At 39.9% G+C, this 17,351-nt stretch overlaps 1 protein-coding gene and 1 long non-coding RNA gene across 5 annotated transcripts in view; one reads left to right on the top strand and one right to left on the bottom strand.

The window, feature by feature from the left end:
* Positions 1 to 994: 994 nt before the first annotated feature.
* Positions 995 to 5,839, top strand: NENF (neudesin neurotrophic factor). The gene is made up of 4 exons (XM_040058565.2): positions 995 to 1,177; positions 2,466 to 2,526; positions 3,461 to 3,564; positions 4,139 to 5,839. Exons 1-4 carry the CDS (start codon positions 995 to 997, stop codon positions 4,313 to 4,315), a joined length of 525 nt encoding a protein of 174 aa, XP_039914499.1. The 3' UTR covers positions 4,316 to 5,839.
* The window catches only part of LOC120750206 (uncharacterized), a 58,823-nt gene continuing 42,768 nt past the window's right edge, over positions 1,297 to 17,351 (bottom strand). For 2 of the 4 annotated variants that reach the window (XR_005699932.1, XR_005699929.1), the window contains 2 exons: positions 12,401 to 12,603; positions 9,177 to 11,607 (listed from right to left, as the gene is read on the bottom strand). This is a non-coding gene — a long non-coding RNA (uncharacterized LOC120750206). Of the gene's footprint in view, positions 1,515 to 9,176; positions 11,608 to 12,400; positions 12,604 to 17,351 lie in introns of those variants that run through there. The other 2 variants (XR_005699931.2, XR_005699930.1) reach the window with 2 other exon arrangements.

Below are 17,351 nucleotides of genomic sequence, written 5' to 3'. Positions count from 1 at the left end.
CATTTCCCTCGGCCCAAGGCCCACACCTAGTAAGTTAATAACCAAGATCTGAAGTCCTTTGGCAATAAGAATCCTATCATACATTTGAATTACAGCACTGTAGTCAGGAAGTCACTGCAGGATCAAACATCCAGGCTTTAAATCCTTCAGATCCTCACTTGTCAGCGGCGAGGGATGTGATATGTGTATCTGAACTGTAAGTTCAGAAATTAGAAATTGTACGTTTCTGATTTTTTTTTAATTCTATATAGAATGATAAACATCAAGCTTATTCTTCTGCCATTCCTGAATGTTCCCCTGTGCTGTATTTATAGCATAGGGGAAACATGTAATCTGAAAATTTCCTATTTATTCTCTCCATTCTTAGGCTGAAAATGTCTGGGTTTTTAAAGTCACAAAGATGAAGCCTGCACTGATTTCCGTGAATAAACATTGAAAACGTCTAGCAGAGAAACTTCAAGAGAGGAAGAAGGAGGAAATGTGAGAAATCTTTTATTTATTTATTTATTTATTTATACTCTATTTTATTTATTGTCTCTTATGGCACTGCCAAGTCCATCTCTAAACCACATCCTTAGGTGCCACATCCACGTTTCTCTTAAATACCTCCAGCGATGGTGACTCCACCACTGCCCGGGGCAGCCTGTTCCAGTGCTGACAACCCTTTCTGTGAAGTTTTCCCTAACATCCAATCTAAACCTCCCTGGCGCAGCCTGAGGCTATTTCCCCTTGTCCTATCGATGGTTACCCACGAGAAGACCCGCACTCGGCTGCAGCCTCCTCGCAGGCAGTCATGGAGCGCCATAAGCTCCCCCAGAGCCTCCTCTTCCCCAGGCTTACACCCCTATCCCTCTCAGCGCTGTGCAGGCGTTCGCGGCTGTTCCTGCCAGCTCCGCGGAGCTCTCCGCCGTGTTCCTTTAACTCCAGTCCCACCCCGCTCCCTTCCCGGGCCGCAGGCCGGGCCTCAGGCCGGGGGCGGTGCGCGCTCCGCGGCATGGCGGGCGCTGCGGCCCGGGGCCCGCCGCCTCTGCCCTGCCTGCCGCCGCCTCTGCCCTGCCTGCTGCTCCTGCTGCTGCCGGCCGCCGGCGCCGAGCCCGAGCTGCGCTTCAGGCCGCCGGCCGAGGCCCCCGTACGGCTCTTCACCGAGCCCGAGCTGGCCAGATACGACGGGCACCAGGTAGGGCCGGGCCGCCGCTCCGCTCCGCGCCGAGGCCGCGCCGGGCCCGCACAGCCCCGGCGCCGCCTTCCCCGGCGCTCGGGGCCCTGGAGCCGCCCAGGAGCTCGGGTTTCCCGTGCTCTGCCGCTGCGCTGCGCCGCGATCCCTCCCGCGCTGTCGTTCTGGGCATCTCTTGCTTCTTGGGCAGCAGTGTGTGGGATTTTCGCCGGCGCCCGTGTGCTCCAGCCTCTGCCCCTCGCTCCGGCCGGCAGCTGCCGGGGCTGACGCTGCGCTCACACAATTAGGGAACTGGGTGCCATGTGCCCGTTTCACTCCCTCCCTGCTTGGCAAGGTGCTCCTGCCGGAGAATTTCCGATTACTACGAGTTGGAGCCAAAGTTAATTTTCTCTCAGTAATTCATTAAACCATGTACTTAGACCTAAAAAAACCCCAAAACCACACACACACCCCACACAAAAAAAAAACAACCAAACAAACAAAAAAAACAAAAACCAAAAACAACAACAAAAAAAACAAAAAAAAAACCCCACCCCCCCCAAAACAACAACAAACAAAACCAAAAACAAAAAACCAAAAACAAACAAACAAACACAACCCAAGAACAAGATTACCAAAATAACAAGACAGTTTTAACTTAGGAGTGTTTAAGTCCCTGTGATTCAGAAGCATCCGCAGAACTCCAGACTCAAAACGATGAACGCTTGTATTGATGCACATCTGCTTCTCTTTTGAAACACTTGCTGTCTGACCTTGGGAGGGTCTTCTCGAGGTTCTTTGAAGAGACTAACCGATGTCTGACTAAAATTACATCTTATGTATGAAACACAAAGCAGAAGCACTGGCTTATTAAGTGCAACAGATGTCAGCAGATCAGATTTACGTGTGTTTATGTATTTATCTTTGTTTCTTAATCAAATAATGCTGTTGGCCACACACCCTTTTATTTTGGGCAATATCCATCTGCATTAGAATAGAAAGATGCAGTTGACAGTCTTCAAGCAGACTAGTGTGGATACAAGAGGTGAGTTGCAAAAGGGACATGTTTTCTATGGTTGGGCTGTTTAGATTGAAAAGATTCTCTCATTGCTTATGGTTGAATCCTCAAAGAATATTAGGGGAGTATAAAGCACAAGCAAGAAATGTCAAGAGAGGGAACGTGTATGATGGTATAACGAGTAAACATACAATGAAGAATTTGGGTCCTGAGAGCTTGTGGATTTCACAGCTAAAGCTAACTGCTTTTTGCCTGTGCTTAAGTGCTGAGATGTCTTGATGGCTTTCCCTCCAGGAAGGACAGCCCATCTACCTGGCAGTGAAGGGAGTGGTGTTTGATGTCACCTCTGGAAAAGGTTAGTGTGCTTCTCTGCTGTCTCTTTTGCTTTCATGTTATTATTCAGTCATTTGTTTTTAAATATTCCTAGTGTATTGGAACCCTGCAGTTCAATTGCAACAAAAAGATACACTTTTTCCTCTTCTAAAAAACTTGATTTTCCTCCTCTGACAGCTCCCCTACTCAGGCTTTGTCTAGAACTTACACTGGTCTGAGATCACAACATGTAGACAGACAAGCCAGCGCCGTCCAGGTAGCTTGGGCACTGCTAACAAAAACTGGGAGACACTTCCCAGATCCCTGAGTCCTTGCCAGATGTGGGGTCAGGCCACATGGAAGCTACAGCATTTTATTGCCCTGGGAACATGAACCGAGCAGATCAAAGCTAACATGGATGTACCCACTGTACAATATCAACACTGCTGCAGCTGCTGCTTTTCCTTCTGTGCTGGTGTTCACACCCCTTGCTGTTTGTGCCCTCCCTGAGAACTACAAATGCTTTAATTTGAACTCCTGCTACTTAATCCAGATTTGCTGTAAAAAATTTGAAGGGACCATGAGGGCCTTAGACACTTTCCTTGATGTCATCATAAATAAACTAATAGCTTGTTACTGTGTTTGTACTAACTTTTTCTGAGCATACACGTCGGGTTGGCTGATCTTCAAATCCTAAATTACACAAGGCTTGTAAATTCTGGAGTCTACAAACGTCTCATGAGAATGTACAGCACAACTCTCTAAATAATAGGTAAATTTTAAGAATGAAGTACAAGAAGTTCAACAGCTGTATAATCTCAAAAAGCAGGAAATCCAAAGTCAGTTCTGGGTAGAAGAGTCTTAGACTTGAGTTGTTGCTTTCAGTTCACTGACATTCAGTTTGCAGGCTGGTAGAGGCTGAACATGCCCTGTACATTGTCAGATCATCACTGGATTTTATTTTTTTAATCTGACAGAATTTTATGGAAAAGGAGCCCCATACAATGCTTTGGCTGGCAAAGACTCAACAAGAGGAGTTGCAAAGATGTCTCTGGATCCAGCAGATCTTACACATGATACAGTAAGAAAATGGGCCATCGGTTTAATTCCACTTTGCAAATTTTCATTATTATGCAAGATGATGAGTGACGATTTAAAATTGTTTGTATTTATATAAGTTGATGCACATATTTAAAATCAAAATGCATTAGTTCTTTTTAGATACATAAAATATATTTACTGGTCATGAAAGGTACTAACAGCCCTCAAGAGACAAGTTTTTCATTTGTGGAATCAATACAACTTCTGTAAGCATGTAAAAGGGAAATCACCTGCTGTTTAAAATGATGCTCACAAAGACAGTAAATCACTTTCTTTGTCAAATGGTTTGGTGTATCCTGATGTGGCAGTGAATGCTAGCTCTGGTGGTAGCTGTTGCTTGTTTGACCTGAATACCTTAAAGTTTTGTCAAGGCTGAATTTGAATGGAAGGAATAAAATTACAGGCTGTACTATCAATTTTGTTCATCATGCTCTGCAGTGTAAACCCAAAAGCTGACCCTAAGGTTTTCAGTAATCATTAAAAATCCCCAAACATATAAATGTATCTATTTTGATGTCTTTGAGACAGGACTTTTATTTCTATATTTCCTTTAGACAGGACTCACAGAGGAGGAACTGAAGTCCCTGGATGACATCTTCAATAATGTTTATAAAGCCAAATATCCAATTGTTGGCTATACTTCTCAGCGAATTCTGAATGAGGATGGCAGCCCCAATCTGGACTTTAAACCTGAAGATCAGCCACATTTCAGCATTAAAGATGAATTTTGAGGAACATTTTTGTACCTAGAGAATGCCTGGGGAGAGGCACAGCAGAATATGAAATTAATTCCCTGTGTTGTGGAGTTCATTACTACAACTAGCTATCATGAGTTGGTTCTCTGCTCAGAAAATATGTATGTGTGTGTACACACATAGCATAGAGGAAACAAACAGATCTGTGGTAATGTCATACACCCGGGCTGTTTGCTGGGAATTACAGGAATTATTTAACCTGCAAGTTCTTTCTGCCAGGATTTCTCTGTTAAGAAGTGTATAATGTAAAACTGCATTTCTTAGAAGAGAGAAGAAAGCTTTTAATAATTGAAATATGACTGGTCTTTTTGTAAATCCCAAGTTGTTTCCCGCTCCTGGGAAAAGTGTAAATGAATTATTTGGACAAGCTAACATCAATTCTCTGTGCTTCGTGTGAATGTAGGTATCACAAGTACAGACAGGTGCAATAGAGGCTTACATTTTAAAATGCATTATGGGGTTTAATATTTGATGGGTTTCAGAATAGTGGATATAAAGCCACTCAGTCTCCTCAAGTGCAGTTACTGCAGAGTATTTTTGCAAAGCCTACAGCTGTAAACCGAGAAAAATAAATCTTTTTTTTTCCCCATGAGGACTACTGTGACATTTTAAATAAGACTATTATGTTAGGTTTGGATAAATGACACTTTACTTTTTAAAAATAATTATCAAAGATGTCATCTGTATAAGATTATAATGATTTCCTTCTACCTTCCTCCAATCTTTCTCTGAGAAAAAGAGGAAATCATAACCTACTGTTTGCCACATACTCTTATAGCACAAATTTATTATAGCAGTTTAGTGTCCTGTGGATGTTGTTAGTATTTTTATATTAACAATTTCAGCTCTCATTTTTTATGCCTCTTAGTTTTTCTTTGTTCTTACCCTGGCTTCATCACTGCTGTTTTAATGAAGTGTGCAGTGCCATGTTGCTCTTCCTCTTAACCTGATACAAAACTGCAGATGCTGCAGGGTGAAAGCAGACCCCCTTTATGGCATTTCCCTGGCAGTCTTTCAGCAACAACAGGGCTGTTAAAGCCTGAGCTGTAAATATTGCTGTTAACCCCTGACTTTCACTAACTTAAGTAGAATGTGAATTGTCCCATGCGTGGATTTATCTGTCACTGTCACCATTTTCACTGACATAGGAAAAGCTAAGCAGTGGCTCTCAATTCTGTATTAATAATACAGATATGATAAAAATATGATTCTGTATTGTTGTTCTATTTCTTAAGCATTTTGGTAAATTTCTATGAAGAGAAGATTTTATTAGATGATTCTCCACCTTCTAGTTTGTAGGGGGCAGCTGCCTCTCAGTCGAATAACTAGAAAAGCTGTTTCTGTGTATTTGCCCATTCTTTCACAGTGTTACAGATTTTATTTTAGATTTGTTTTGTGTCTCACCATTAGACCACTTCATTTGCAGGAGGGACTCCATGGGCCTCCCCACTATTGGATGGTGCTCTGAGTAGAAAAAATAAACCAGCATCTAAGAAACTACTATTGCTTCAGATAATTATTTTTGTGTTACTGTTTATTATTATTACTGCTGACCTTTTGATTAGAGACCAACAGCAGCTGGGAGTTTGCTCCTTGAGGATATCTGTTGTCTTTGTGGGAATGCATGTGGGTTTGGTGGTTATGGTGGTTGGTTGTTTGCCAACATTTCACAAATAATTTTTCAGTGCCTACTAGTTTTTTGCCCTTCTCCTCCTTTCCTTACATGCTTCCCGATGGGGCAGCTTTCAAAAAAACCCCTCTTGTATCTTGATTGCAGTTCATCACTGCTGACTGTTCATGTTCTCTCCCTGCTTTTCCTGTTCTCCCTATGAAATCACCTTTGCTGATGTCAAAGCAGGTAACTCAGCTTGTGCTTGTACTAAATCTCAGGTTCTTTTCAGTGAGGAAGTGCTCCTGTTGCAACAGGAAATGGTGATATAAAACCCCCCCGCTTGTAAGGCAAGATCCTCACGAATCCAACCTGCTCTCACCCTTGTCTGTGAGGGAGATGCTTTAGTCCTTCTTTTCTGTTATTAAAGATAAGGTTATCACAACTGAGTGCACTTCAGAATGCAAAACATTTCCTTTTTGGTTTTATTTCCATTTGGAGACCGAAGGTTTCACATTTAATCACTTCCTAGGCTATTTCACTTGGGGTTCCCACTCAGTAGAAGTGTTACAACAATAAGGCTTTAGGTGGACACATCCTTAACACATTTTCACTGACTGCTTTTTAAAAATGCATTCAGAGTACCACAGTATTTCTTTTAGTGTTAATTCAACTACGCTATTTTATGTCTAAGGTTGTTTTACTTGCCAATGGCCTGAAATTTATTTTGCTTAAAAGCAAACTCTCTGCTATGGCTGCTTTGTTCAGGCAGCTGCATTTCCCTGACATTTGTATTATTCCAGTAAAACAGGTGCCCTCATGATCTATAAATTGCACTCAAAACAAACAAGCTATGCAAAGCCCTGTTGTAGCCCTCCTACTCCACACCTCCTTTTGAGAGTCTAGAATTTCTTTTCAATTTGCTTGCTGCCTCCAGATAACGTTGCAAATGTCATTATTTTTGCTGTGTGCTTCCAACATGCATCTTGATTACTTAGGTCTAAGGTTTTAATGAATTGCTGCAACCAAGAATTGCCTTCCTTTCGTATTTCGTAATAGCTTACTCTTCAAAATGTTAAGAATGAAGGTGCTGCATAATGTGAGCCGGTGTTTCCCACCTGGCACTCTTTTCAATAGTCCCTCACTTTGACCCAACACATTTGTGACAGGATAAATTCTATCATCCCTACTTTAAGAAGGACTTCTCTTATTAACAGCCAAGCATTAGGACTGCAAGTGTAAGCAACAAAAATTCAGTAAAAGGTTTATGAAATGTAAATCAGAGTATTCTCTTTATTGTTTTGCAGTTGTAGAGAGTGCAGTGAAGAGAAATTCTCCTAAGAATGTGTTATAAGTTATTGCATCCTAATCTAAACAAGACCACCTGCTGCAACGCAGGGGCTCTGAATCCTGCAGACTGAGCAGCTGAGATTTTCCCAAGAATTTAGGATAAGACATAAAGTTACTTCTTTTCCATCCATAATGTGCATATGGACAACACTTTTTTGTAGCCCTTTGCCAAAATCAGGTTTTCAATCAGGTTTTGTATGAATTTTCTTCTGCTGAAAAGGCCTTGTGAGCCTTTGAAACCTGCAGTTTAGGCTACTAACTTTGTAGTATGATGGCTGTGAATTCATCACAACATCAGTGCAGGAGTCAGTGTGGGATCCCAGTTCAGACTGCATTTGTCTGACGTGCCAGACTTCCATGTTTCAGTAAAAATTAAGAGGATGCTTATCTGTTTAAGGATGGTGCTTTGGAATGGAAGAAGCCTCAAAACAGTTTGTAAATGACCACCTTTTACTGTTGTTTCAAAACCACTATCAGGCAATACACTCAACAAATGATAATTTGGAAAGGTATTAAATTACTTTAGTTTTGCTTTGTATGACTCCCCAAAACCTGTAGAACAAGAAAAAATGGTTTAGATGACTTTCACATATGTATTCTCTCTCTTACAGATGAATAAATTTATCTGAAAAGGGCTCAGTGTATTTGCATTTACTCAAGAGAAAATGGAAGAGATGTGGAAAGATCCACTTAGAAAGCCCAATGCTAATTTTTCAGCCAATCGGGTTGAACTGAAAGGAAAAAATGTAAAAAAAAAAAATCTGACTACTTCTGTGAGTGAAAAAGCTGCCATTCAGAAGGATTCAGCTGCACATCAGGAAGATGTGCTAAACAGTTCTGATTAGTTATTTGCATATTTTCAGATGAACAGTGGATATCTTGAAATCCCAGAACTGATGTAAGGGATGACAATCACACACTTTGTTACCCATCATCCACTAATTCCTAATGTTTTCCTGTCCATACAGGAAAAGATATACAAACCATGCAATTTATATGACAAATTTGTACTTCTGAATATAAGTAATATTCATAGAAATGCACATGAACCTATAAGCTGAAAGCTATTTATGTGATATATAGAATGTCATGGTATACTGTTTTCAAGCAAACTAGTGCTTGTCAGTGAATGCTTTGAAACAAACAAAAAAATCGCTAAACTTTCAGATTGTAGCACTTCACTAAGGGCTCTGTCTGTGAGTGCCAGTTCAGACGATTCCAATGTACAATGTATCTGTCTGCTTTGGTAGAAAAATCAGTGCTGTATCAATTTTTTTCCCCCTCTATATTCAGTCAGAGTGTCAAAGACCTAGGTGTATGATAGGTGGGCATCACTGCTAGAAGTACTCTTAACAGCATAGGCGTGATTTTGACCTTGGCACGTCCAAAAAAACCCTAACACAGAAAATAGAATAGGTGGGAAATGAGAATTTATCCTAGTGTGCTACTGGGACAATTTATACTGGCAAGGTAGATCTGGCAGAGCAGATCTGATAGCAGTGCTTCCTACTTTTGTTTCTGTCAGATATGGCCAGTGATAACAATGTAAACTTGTACCCTTATCCATCTGTTGGGCTTTACACAGCACCTTCTGCTTTAGCTTTCTCTTTCCTGTTCAGTAGAAAGTGTGAGTCCTGATTTACTTGTTTACAAAACTTACACTTAAACCTTGGCTTGGGTAATGTGTTGATGAGAAATCCAAACTAAGAGAAACAGAGATTAATGTTCTGCGAAAAATGGAGCTTGTGCACCTGGATGAACTGCAGAGCCACAGGAAGTACTCTCGAATAAACAATTTCTTTTAATGTTTCCTGTAAGTTATTTGTAGCTGTTGCCATCAGAAATTTTGTACTGTTGATGAATGTTCAGCTTACCATGTTCTGCAGTACTTCTTGACATGACTCTTTATCATTCTGACATGAGATATTATTCTTCTGAGAAGTGAAATGTTTAGAAGAAACTGGGTGCAGGCCATCTTGGAGATAAGCCAGCCAAGAGAAATCAAAATATGACCTAATTTTCCCTCTACTTAAAGAAACTTCTCTGAAAAAGGAAAAGAAATCACTGTCCCAGTGTCTGTATTTTAGCTTCCAGATTTTGCTGAAAGTTTTTCCATACTATGCAAAGGCAGCAGATAAAGCCTTGAAAAAGACTCAAATCTAAACCCTTGCATTGTGAAAATTTTAATCCACATCTCGGCGTATCTCCTGGGGCTTTAAAGATTATGGCAGCTCAGACAGTGGCGTACAAAGAGTCAAACACATGAATTGAATCAAGCCAGGCCCAAGCTAGTAGGAATGTCTGAATGTAGAGCTGAAACTCAGAGCTTTCACCCTTCTTTTGTAGACAGCAAAATCTTTGAATGGAAAAAAACCCCTTTAAGGTAGCACTTGTTTTAGCCAGTTTGGGCAGACAGAATCAGATGATGACTGAAAACTTCCTGGTGCCTTGCTCTGTGCTGCTTTGCAGGGATTCTAAAATCATTCTGTTGGATACACAGAACTTAGTTACCAAGCAATTCACTGCCTGGAGGGTAACATTACAGATTAAACTGATAACTGGTTCAATATAGCCATGGCAGATCACGAGTATCCTAGGAAGATTATTTGCCTTGTTGAGGGCTGTGGCTCCATAGCCTTTATTTTACGCTGCAGATAAAAGTCCAGGTAAACTCAAAATTATTCATTACATTTATCCCTTTAGTAATTTTTAAGTTTGAGCAAGACTCCTAAAAACTTTACTAAAAAGAATAAATATTGTTTCACAAAAAAAACAGTGTTCATTTAGAACTGTGCAGCACACCTAAGTATACTTAAGGCAAAACTGGTAATCAAAGGGATTACATGTTTTAATTGAGATTACATTCTTAAGTAATGTGTCTTGCAAGTGCCTCAGGCATTTCAAGGATTTTCCCTTATTTATTGTTTAACTATGCTCTGTACTTCAAAATAAATGTAAGATTTTTAAAGAATAGGGCAGTAGGACTTTCAAGGCGTTTGTGAAGTATTTTCATGTTACACAGAGACAAATGTACCTGTGCACCTGAGATATACAACAGACACATCCTGCAATTCAGACAAAGGCAACAGTCTTACAGTCTTTTAAAACATGTTATATTCCATGTATTTCTTAAACTGAACAGGTAACAAATAATGCCCTGACACAACAAAAATGATAGGCAGAAATGAACTTGTAGGGATAGCTGAAAAACGCTCAGAATTAATGCGTGTAAAAGACCAACCTATCAATTTTAGTGAACCTGAAAGGACATGAGCTTAGCTGGGATGTTTGATATGTGCTGAGCCTCTGTGAATCTACACATTAAATATTATTATTGTCCCTAAATTCCTTCCCATTCCTCTGAGTGGTCTCCTTTGATTTTAGCATGTCTTGCAGCTGGAAGAAAACAGGCTGCTGAAAGGTTCATACGTGAAGCAGCAGTGTATCAGTGGAATATAATGATGTGAAGCAGGGCAAAGGAAGGGGAGTGAAACTCTACTTACAAGAAGCAGCAGGAGATTATAAATAAATCACAGGAGAGTACTCTTTGAGAAGAGGTGAGACTTGCTGATGCTCTCAGAGATAAGGTTGAACCAGAGAACAGAAAAGTGTGACATCCTCCTTGGACACAGTGCTGGGGAAATCAGCAGGAATTAAACAGCTCATGCTGCTGCCTCCTTGCTTGACAACCTCCGTCTCATTTTCCAAAAATATGATGCCTTTGGCTTTGATACCTTGCAGGTGCCTGGATTCATGGCAAATCACACTGCTGCTCTTCCGTCCATAATTTACCAAATTTTCCCATCTTAAACTGATGCCCATTGCAGTTTAAGAAAGAAGGCTGGAGTTTAGCCAATGAAAAGGTGACCTGGAACACAAAAATGAAGGTACAGTTCTCAGCTTCACTACAGCTTTGCCATCCTTAATGATAGGCTTCCTAGCTGTTAAATAAGCTGGTGTTTTCCTTGAATCCCTTGTGACTTTGATCCCTGCTGTGACTTCCAGTCTCTTGAGGAAGGTAATGTTGGCTGGATGTTTGGGCTGGTGGGACCCCAGGATGGCTGTAGTATCAAGAATGCTGCTTTATGGAATTCCAGCTTCACTTTCCTCACTCCAAAGAGGCATAACTCTGTGGTGTTTCATCTTCCAGCTGAAGTGAGTACGGTTTACCCCACGTTGATCCAAGTAATATGTATTTATGGGAAGCTTTCATACATAAGAAAATAGTCACAAACCATTATTCTACAATACTGTAGCTCATTTTATTGCAAGGTCTGTCAGAGGCAGCGTGTGTAAATTCCTCATGGTACTGTGAAAACACGAATATAAGCTAGTCTAAGTCTTTGAAATATATCTGGTTTATGTTACCCTTATAAAAACCCCTCCACTAGGCTGTTTGATTTAAGAACAACAGAAATAAATCAGGAGTTTTCCTGGTACTAGCTGAAAAATCATCTCACTGAATATGTTTTCTTCACAGCGGGGAATCTGCTGGCCACTCATATTTTTCATTGTGCACACTGCTGGTAGTCACATAATAATCACTGGAATACCCACATTAATTATTTACACAAATACTTTAAAAATTCTGCTTTAAATATATATATGAATATTCTGTTTTCAATGGAATTGAACTCAAAGTAGACAGCTAGCTCCATGTGACTTGAGAGGTCTCCATGAGCTACTGGAAAGCACTTCTTGATGTATAGACAGAGTTTGGAAAGCCAAACGAATTCTGTAGAATGTTTATATAAAAGCATTACTCTCCACAACTTCCTCTAACTGGACTGTCCTTTCATTTATATCTTTTTCCATCAACTCATTTAGACTGACTCATTGCACCTAAAAATAGCTTAGATTTACTTTATCTTTTTATACTCAGAATAACACCACAAAATGGATCATGTCTACATGCAGTTATCTAAGGAAACCTACTCTGTTATTTCAGTCCATTCCTTTTGGAACATGGAAATCACTGAAGCACATATTAAGCTGGTATAAATTTAAATAACCACGGAAGTCAAGGAAGGTATGTGCAGGGATCTGATCCCCACTTAAAAATGTAACAAAGATTTCTCTCTAGGCCCTGGAGGATGTCTCACCTTTAGATATCCTTTTAGAAACAGCACGACTGCAGTGCTGTTAATGGAATCATCCCAGATCTCTGTTGGTGTCAATTCAAATAAATCCAGGCTTCTTGAATTTTAATTCTTTTGCAATTTTTTCCATGTAGCAGGAGGTACATGTAGCTTTACACCACAGGAGCCAAAGGAGGAACTCTGTGAATAGCAAGTTCTTACCCTGTCTGGGAAAAATCACAAACCAGAAACAAACTCAACCGTAGTTCATTATTCTGTGCTCTGCAATGTGGTTGGTTTTTTTAAGAGAAAAAACCCAAACCATAACAAAAAATGGCAAATAAAACCAGAAAAGGGATTAGAGGAACTTCAGAGGGAAGAGTGGGACTATGCCTGCACACGAGAGAGTTGGCATGAACTTTACCAGTAAGGCTGGCACACATTTTCGGACAGCACAAAACTCAAAAAAATATTATGAAGCACTCAATCCAAGGGAGAACAGCATAGATACAATCTACCTGTTATTTATCTGCTTCAGAAAACAGATTTTTGCCTCAAGCTATAAATCATTAAGGCCTCTAGCTTTCAAACAGTGCATCACAAATTGGCTTTCCGGTTTATAAAAATCATCCTAATACGCCTCAGCACTGTTTTCTTTCAAGAAAGCCTGCAGAGAGCCAGCTGTCTGAGCTGGTTGTGTTGCTATGTAAGATTTGTGCATAAGTGTCTCTCTGGGAGTTTTGTTTTGCTTCTGTCATTTAATATTCATGGCAATCACCATTAAGCTGCCAGCTGAGCTGCCTTAGCATCCTGCCTCCAGATAAAGCCAAAAGTTTACTCTTAGCCCACACAGCTCCTGGAAGCCTGCGCTTCCACAATACTGGCTATTTTGCATTTCTTATATTTAAACTAACAGGGGGAAAAAAACAAAACAAAACAAAACAAAACTACACACACACACAAAAAAACCACACACAAAAAACAACCAAAAAAACCCCCAAAAAACCAAAAAACCAAACCAAAACAAACAAAAAAACCCACCAAAAAACCAAAACAAAACAAAAAACCAAAAACAAACAAAAAAAACCACCCCAAAACCAAAAAACCCCCAAACCCACCAAAATAAAAAAAACCAAAAAAAGCCACACCAGAAGAATTGCTAGGGAAAAGATCACACAAGAGCATGTTGAGTACTCCCAGTTAGTGCTGACATGGTTAAGCAATTAATCTGATCATTCCAGCCAATACACCAAGGTTTTGGGAAAGCTGACAATTCAAATGTGTCCATTAATAATAAAACGTGATGGGGTAAAAGGGGAGGGGGAAACCCTTGCCATTAAGAGGCATGGAATAAACTGTACCCCCTTAAAATTATTCATAGCCCACTGCATATCTGTCAAAGCAATATATAAATATTGGGAGTAGTAAATAATTTCAGTGTCACTAAGAAGAAATATATTCATGCTAAGAGCAAAAGCTGTAATTACATTATTATTTTAATGTACATATTTTTGCATCAAGAATGTCAGAATAATCCAATGATGATTAACACTCTAGACAATTCAATTACACACAGCAACTTGGAGAAGTCCAAGGTTTGCTAAATTCAGCTTCCCCATTCAGGCAGAACAAAATATACAGTAGGATTCCATCCTGCCAGTGTGGGGCAAACTGAATAGCTAAAGAGTGACAGGAGGAGGAGGGAGGAATCAGTGATAAAAAGAGAGGAAGAGGAGAGAAGGACCCTCACAATCAAGGGAGAGAGAGGTAATAGAAATTTTGATGTTGACAGCCACAGCAGAGTGAGAGAAGTCCAGAGCCAGCCTCACTGTGTGGCTGGCTCCTGCCTCGTTATTTCAGACTAGTGAAGTGGGGAAAGAAGAAACACATGCTTTGGAGTCAACTGCTGGGAATTAAGTATTATTTTATATTGCACACAGTGATTAGAAGAAATATATATTGGATTCTATTTCTCCCTTTAAGTTCCTGTGATGTTTTTGTTCAACTGCAGCTGAATGGACAGAAGGAAGGAGGGAGAGGCTTGCTTTTTGCCTGAAGGAGGAAAAATGTTTTTCCTTATTTTGGTCTACACCCTGCAACAGAGAATCAGGGGTAGATTTGTTAAAAAACAACGGCTGAGGGAATTAAGAGCTCACTCTTCAGTCAAGACTACATCATCATCTTTGCTAAGGAAGCATACATTTATTTTCTGGAGGGAGCCAGTACCCCCAGAATGTAAATAGCAACGATGTACTTCCAGACATAGCTTTCAAAAATAAAAGTTTGTATAAAAGCTCCTACATAAAACTTCAGATAACAGACTCCTGAAACTTGCCACAACTTTACGAATGTTTCTTCCTCACCAACAAAGAATTTAGGAAATGTGAGGAATGTGAAATACAAATATCTAACACGATGAACAGCTGTCTACATATAAAATTAAATTACCAAAACACGGGAGACTAAAGAAGAATAGAGCAAGGCCTTCTCCATTTGTATCTAATGGGCATCCCAAGTGTGGATGCAGTATTTTGAACTAAATCACAATTCACCTGCCCTTCCTGGGTGGAACCAGCTCAGCCCTGATGGGCAGAGCCCCAGCAGTTTTCACCAGACTCTTCCTGTGCAATAACCAGCACTGCTCAGTCTTGTTCCAGCCTCCTGCTGCTTTCTGTAAAATCATCTCTGCTGCCTTTAGGCTGCTTTAAGGCTCTGGCAGCAGAAAGCTCATCAGGACTCAAAGCCTGGCATGAAATCCCAGCAGGAAGACCCAGTTTTCCAGCACGTCTTGCCATACTGCCCTTCCTTTCCTAAGCGTGATTCTGTGAGCTGGGTAATAATGATAAGGTTTTCCTGCACCTGTAAGGAGAGGAAAGAGCTCTTATTCCAAGTATGACCTTTATGAGGCATATACATATTACCCTGTTTATGCAGAAAACAATGGTTTTATATTTTTAGTAAAAGCTATCAGTTAAGTGCCTTAACCTCAAGAGGGGGATAAAAAAGCAGCAAAAATAAAGGAGAAGCATCTCCTACTTCACACCAAATAGCAACTCAATACATGAAAAAAAATAGTTTTTTTTCTCAGTCTTCTTTTGGCAGCCACTTTTTGAAGGACATTTCCCTTCTTCAAATCCAGCCATAACTGTGGCTTTATGACAATGTGGCATAGCTGTTTCAATTTCAAAAAGCCAGTGTGTTCCCATTAGACCGCTTCTGATCTGCCGATAGCCACAAGCTACACTTAATATTGTTTATTTTCTGTAATTCGCGAGATCATGTTTCACCCTCAAGTACATTTCATATAAGTATCGCTCTACCCACTGCTGATTCAGAACAGCCAAAGGAAGCAGGAACAGGACAGCACAGTAATAGGCAACAGGCCTGGAGAGAAAGTTTAGAGAAAATTGCAGCTCAGAGAGGAGCTGTTTCTGTATGAGCAGAAATCACCTACAGGCAATTTCCCTTGTTTCTAGGAGCCTATTAACTTTGATATTTATGAAACTCTTAAGCTGCTCCTTTGGGGAAAAAAAAAAAATCATAGCAAATGCTCCTCCAGGTGGTTATGAAGTATTTCTTTTTTTCTCTAGAAGGCTTCTTTAAAAGTAAGAAAAAAATTAAGAAATTTATTCTTGTAAATATACCATATATACATGTATATATACATATACACACACACACACACACACACACACACACATATACCAGCTAAATGAGCACTGGCTGTTTGCTTCACATTTCAGTCCCCATTTTTCAGGAACTCCCTACTAAGAAGCTTTATTAAATGCAATAGTAAATTTAATTTAGAAGGAGTGCTGTTTTCACTGTATTTTTCTTCCCCAAATGTTTTCCTCGATGGATGCTTTCATAACAGTACTTTTGTGTTTGTTTGCTTTGTTTCTATGCAACTTGAAATCATAAATCAATTTTCAACCAGTGTACATCAGCAGAAATACAGAGCTCCAACTGAGCTATCCTGAATTTCACTATTTTAGAATCCAGTCCCCCCTCTTTTTCCTAGACCAGAATAACCTCCTACATTATCAACTTTCATGTTTTCTATGCTGCTCTAATATTTTACATTATTAGATTAAGCACCAAAAAAGTACCTCTCTGATTAGGAACATAATTACACAGCAGCTTTTCTTCCATAATTCTATACTTAAATGCATACTTGCTTTTGGTTAAAAAAAACTTTGGAACTTCACAGCTCTGTACTTCACTGTACAGCTGTGTACATTATTATCCCTTTCCCTTCATTTCTCCTTTTGAAGAATATTAAGGCATCCACACTGCTGGGAGTTTTGACAAATATTGCTGCAAGATACAGATGAGATAACTACTTAAGAACCTGAAGCAATTGCTAAATCTAGCTAAAAACATATAGAAACAAACCATATGTTTTGAAGATGCTTGTTCTTGATTTTGCAGGGGAAAAAAACCAAACATCAACACCCCACCTTCCCAAATTCAAAGTAAACATAATTTTCTCATTTCATGCTAATTTACATAATTAAATAGGTCTCCAGGGGTTTCACTGCCAGTCTAAGATAACAACCGTGCAATCTGGCTGTTGCACAGAATAACCACTTCTGATTATTGTTTTTATACACAGTCAGGATTAGGCAAACATCTTTCTCAATACAAGCCCGGAAAAGCTAAAATCCAGAAGGACTAAGGGCTGTTAAATATTTAGTATAGCAAAATGCAGATTTGTCTGCCCCAGACTTTAAGAACATGGCAATGAGCACCTCCCCTGCTTAATGCTTAGTTTAGACTGTTAAACAACACTTCTCATATTCCTTAATTTTCACTGTCTGAGATAAGAGAGACCAAAACTTTTTTTTTTCGTGCCTGTTTTCCTGAATGGCCTCAGAGAAACCCAGCAGAAAATGGAGTGGAACAGAACAGGTTTGTAGCCCTAGAGAAGAAAATGGGTTTGAAATACAACTGAAGACACAAATAGGTATTTGCC

Source organism: Hirundo rustica, chromosome 3 (genome assembly GCF_015227805.2).
Source record: "Hirundo rustica isolate bHirRus1 chromosome 3, bHirRus1.pri.v3, whole genome shotgun sequence".
Lineage (NCBI taxonomy): Eukaryota > Metazoa > Chordata > Aves > Passeriformes > Hirundinidae > Hirundo > Hirundo rustica.
The sequence above is the reverse complement of the archived record's forward strand: the minus strand, read 5'-3'. Positions and strand labels throughout refer to the sequence as shown.

Coding starts and splice junctions, on each gene's coding strand:
- NENF (XM_040058565.2), top strand. CDS start 995: ATGGCGGGCGCTGCGGCCCGGGGCCCGCCGCCTCTGCCCTGCCTGCCG. Junction 2,527..3,460: donor TGATGTCACCTCTGGAAAAG/GTTAGTGTGCTT, acceptor TTAATCTGACAG/AATTTTATGGAAAAGGAGCC. Junction 3,565..4,138: donor CAGATCTTACACATGATACA/GTAAGAAAATGG, acceptor TATTTCCTTTAG/ACAGGACTCACAGAGGAGGA.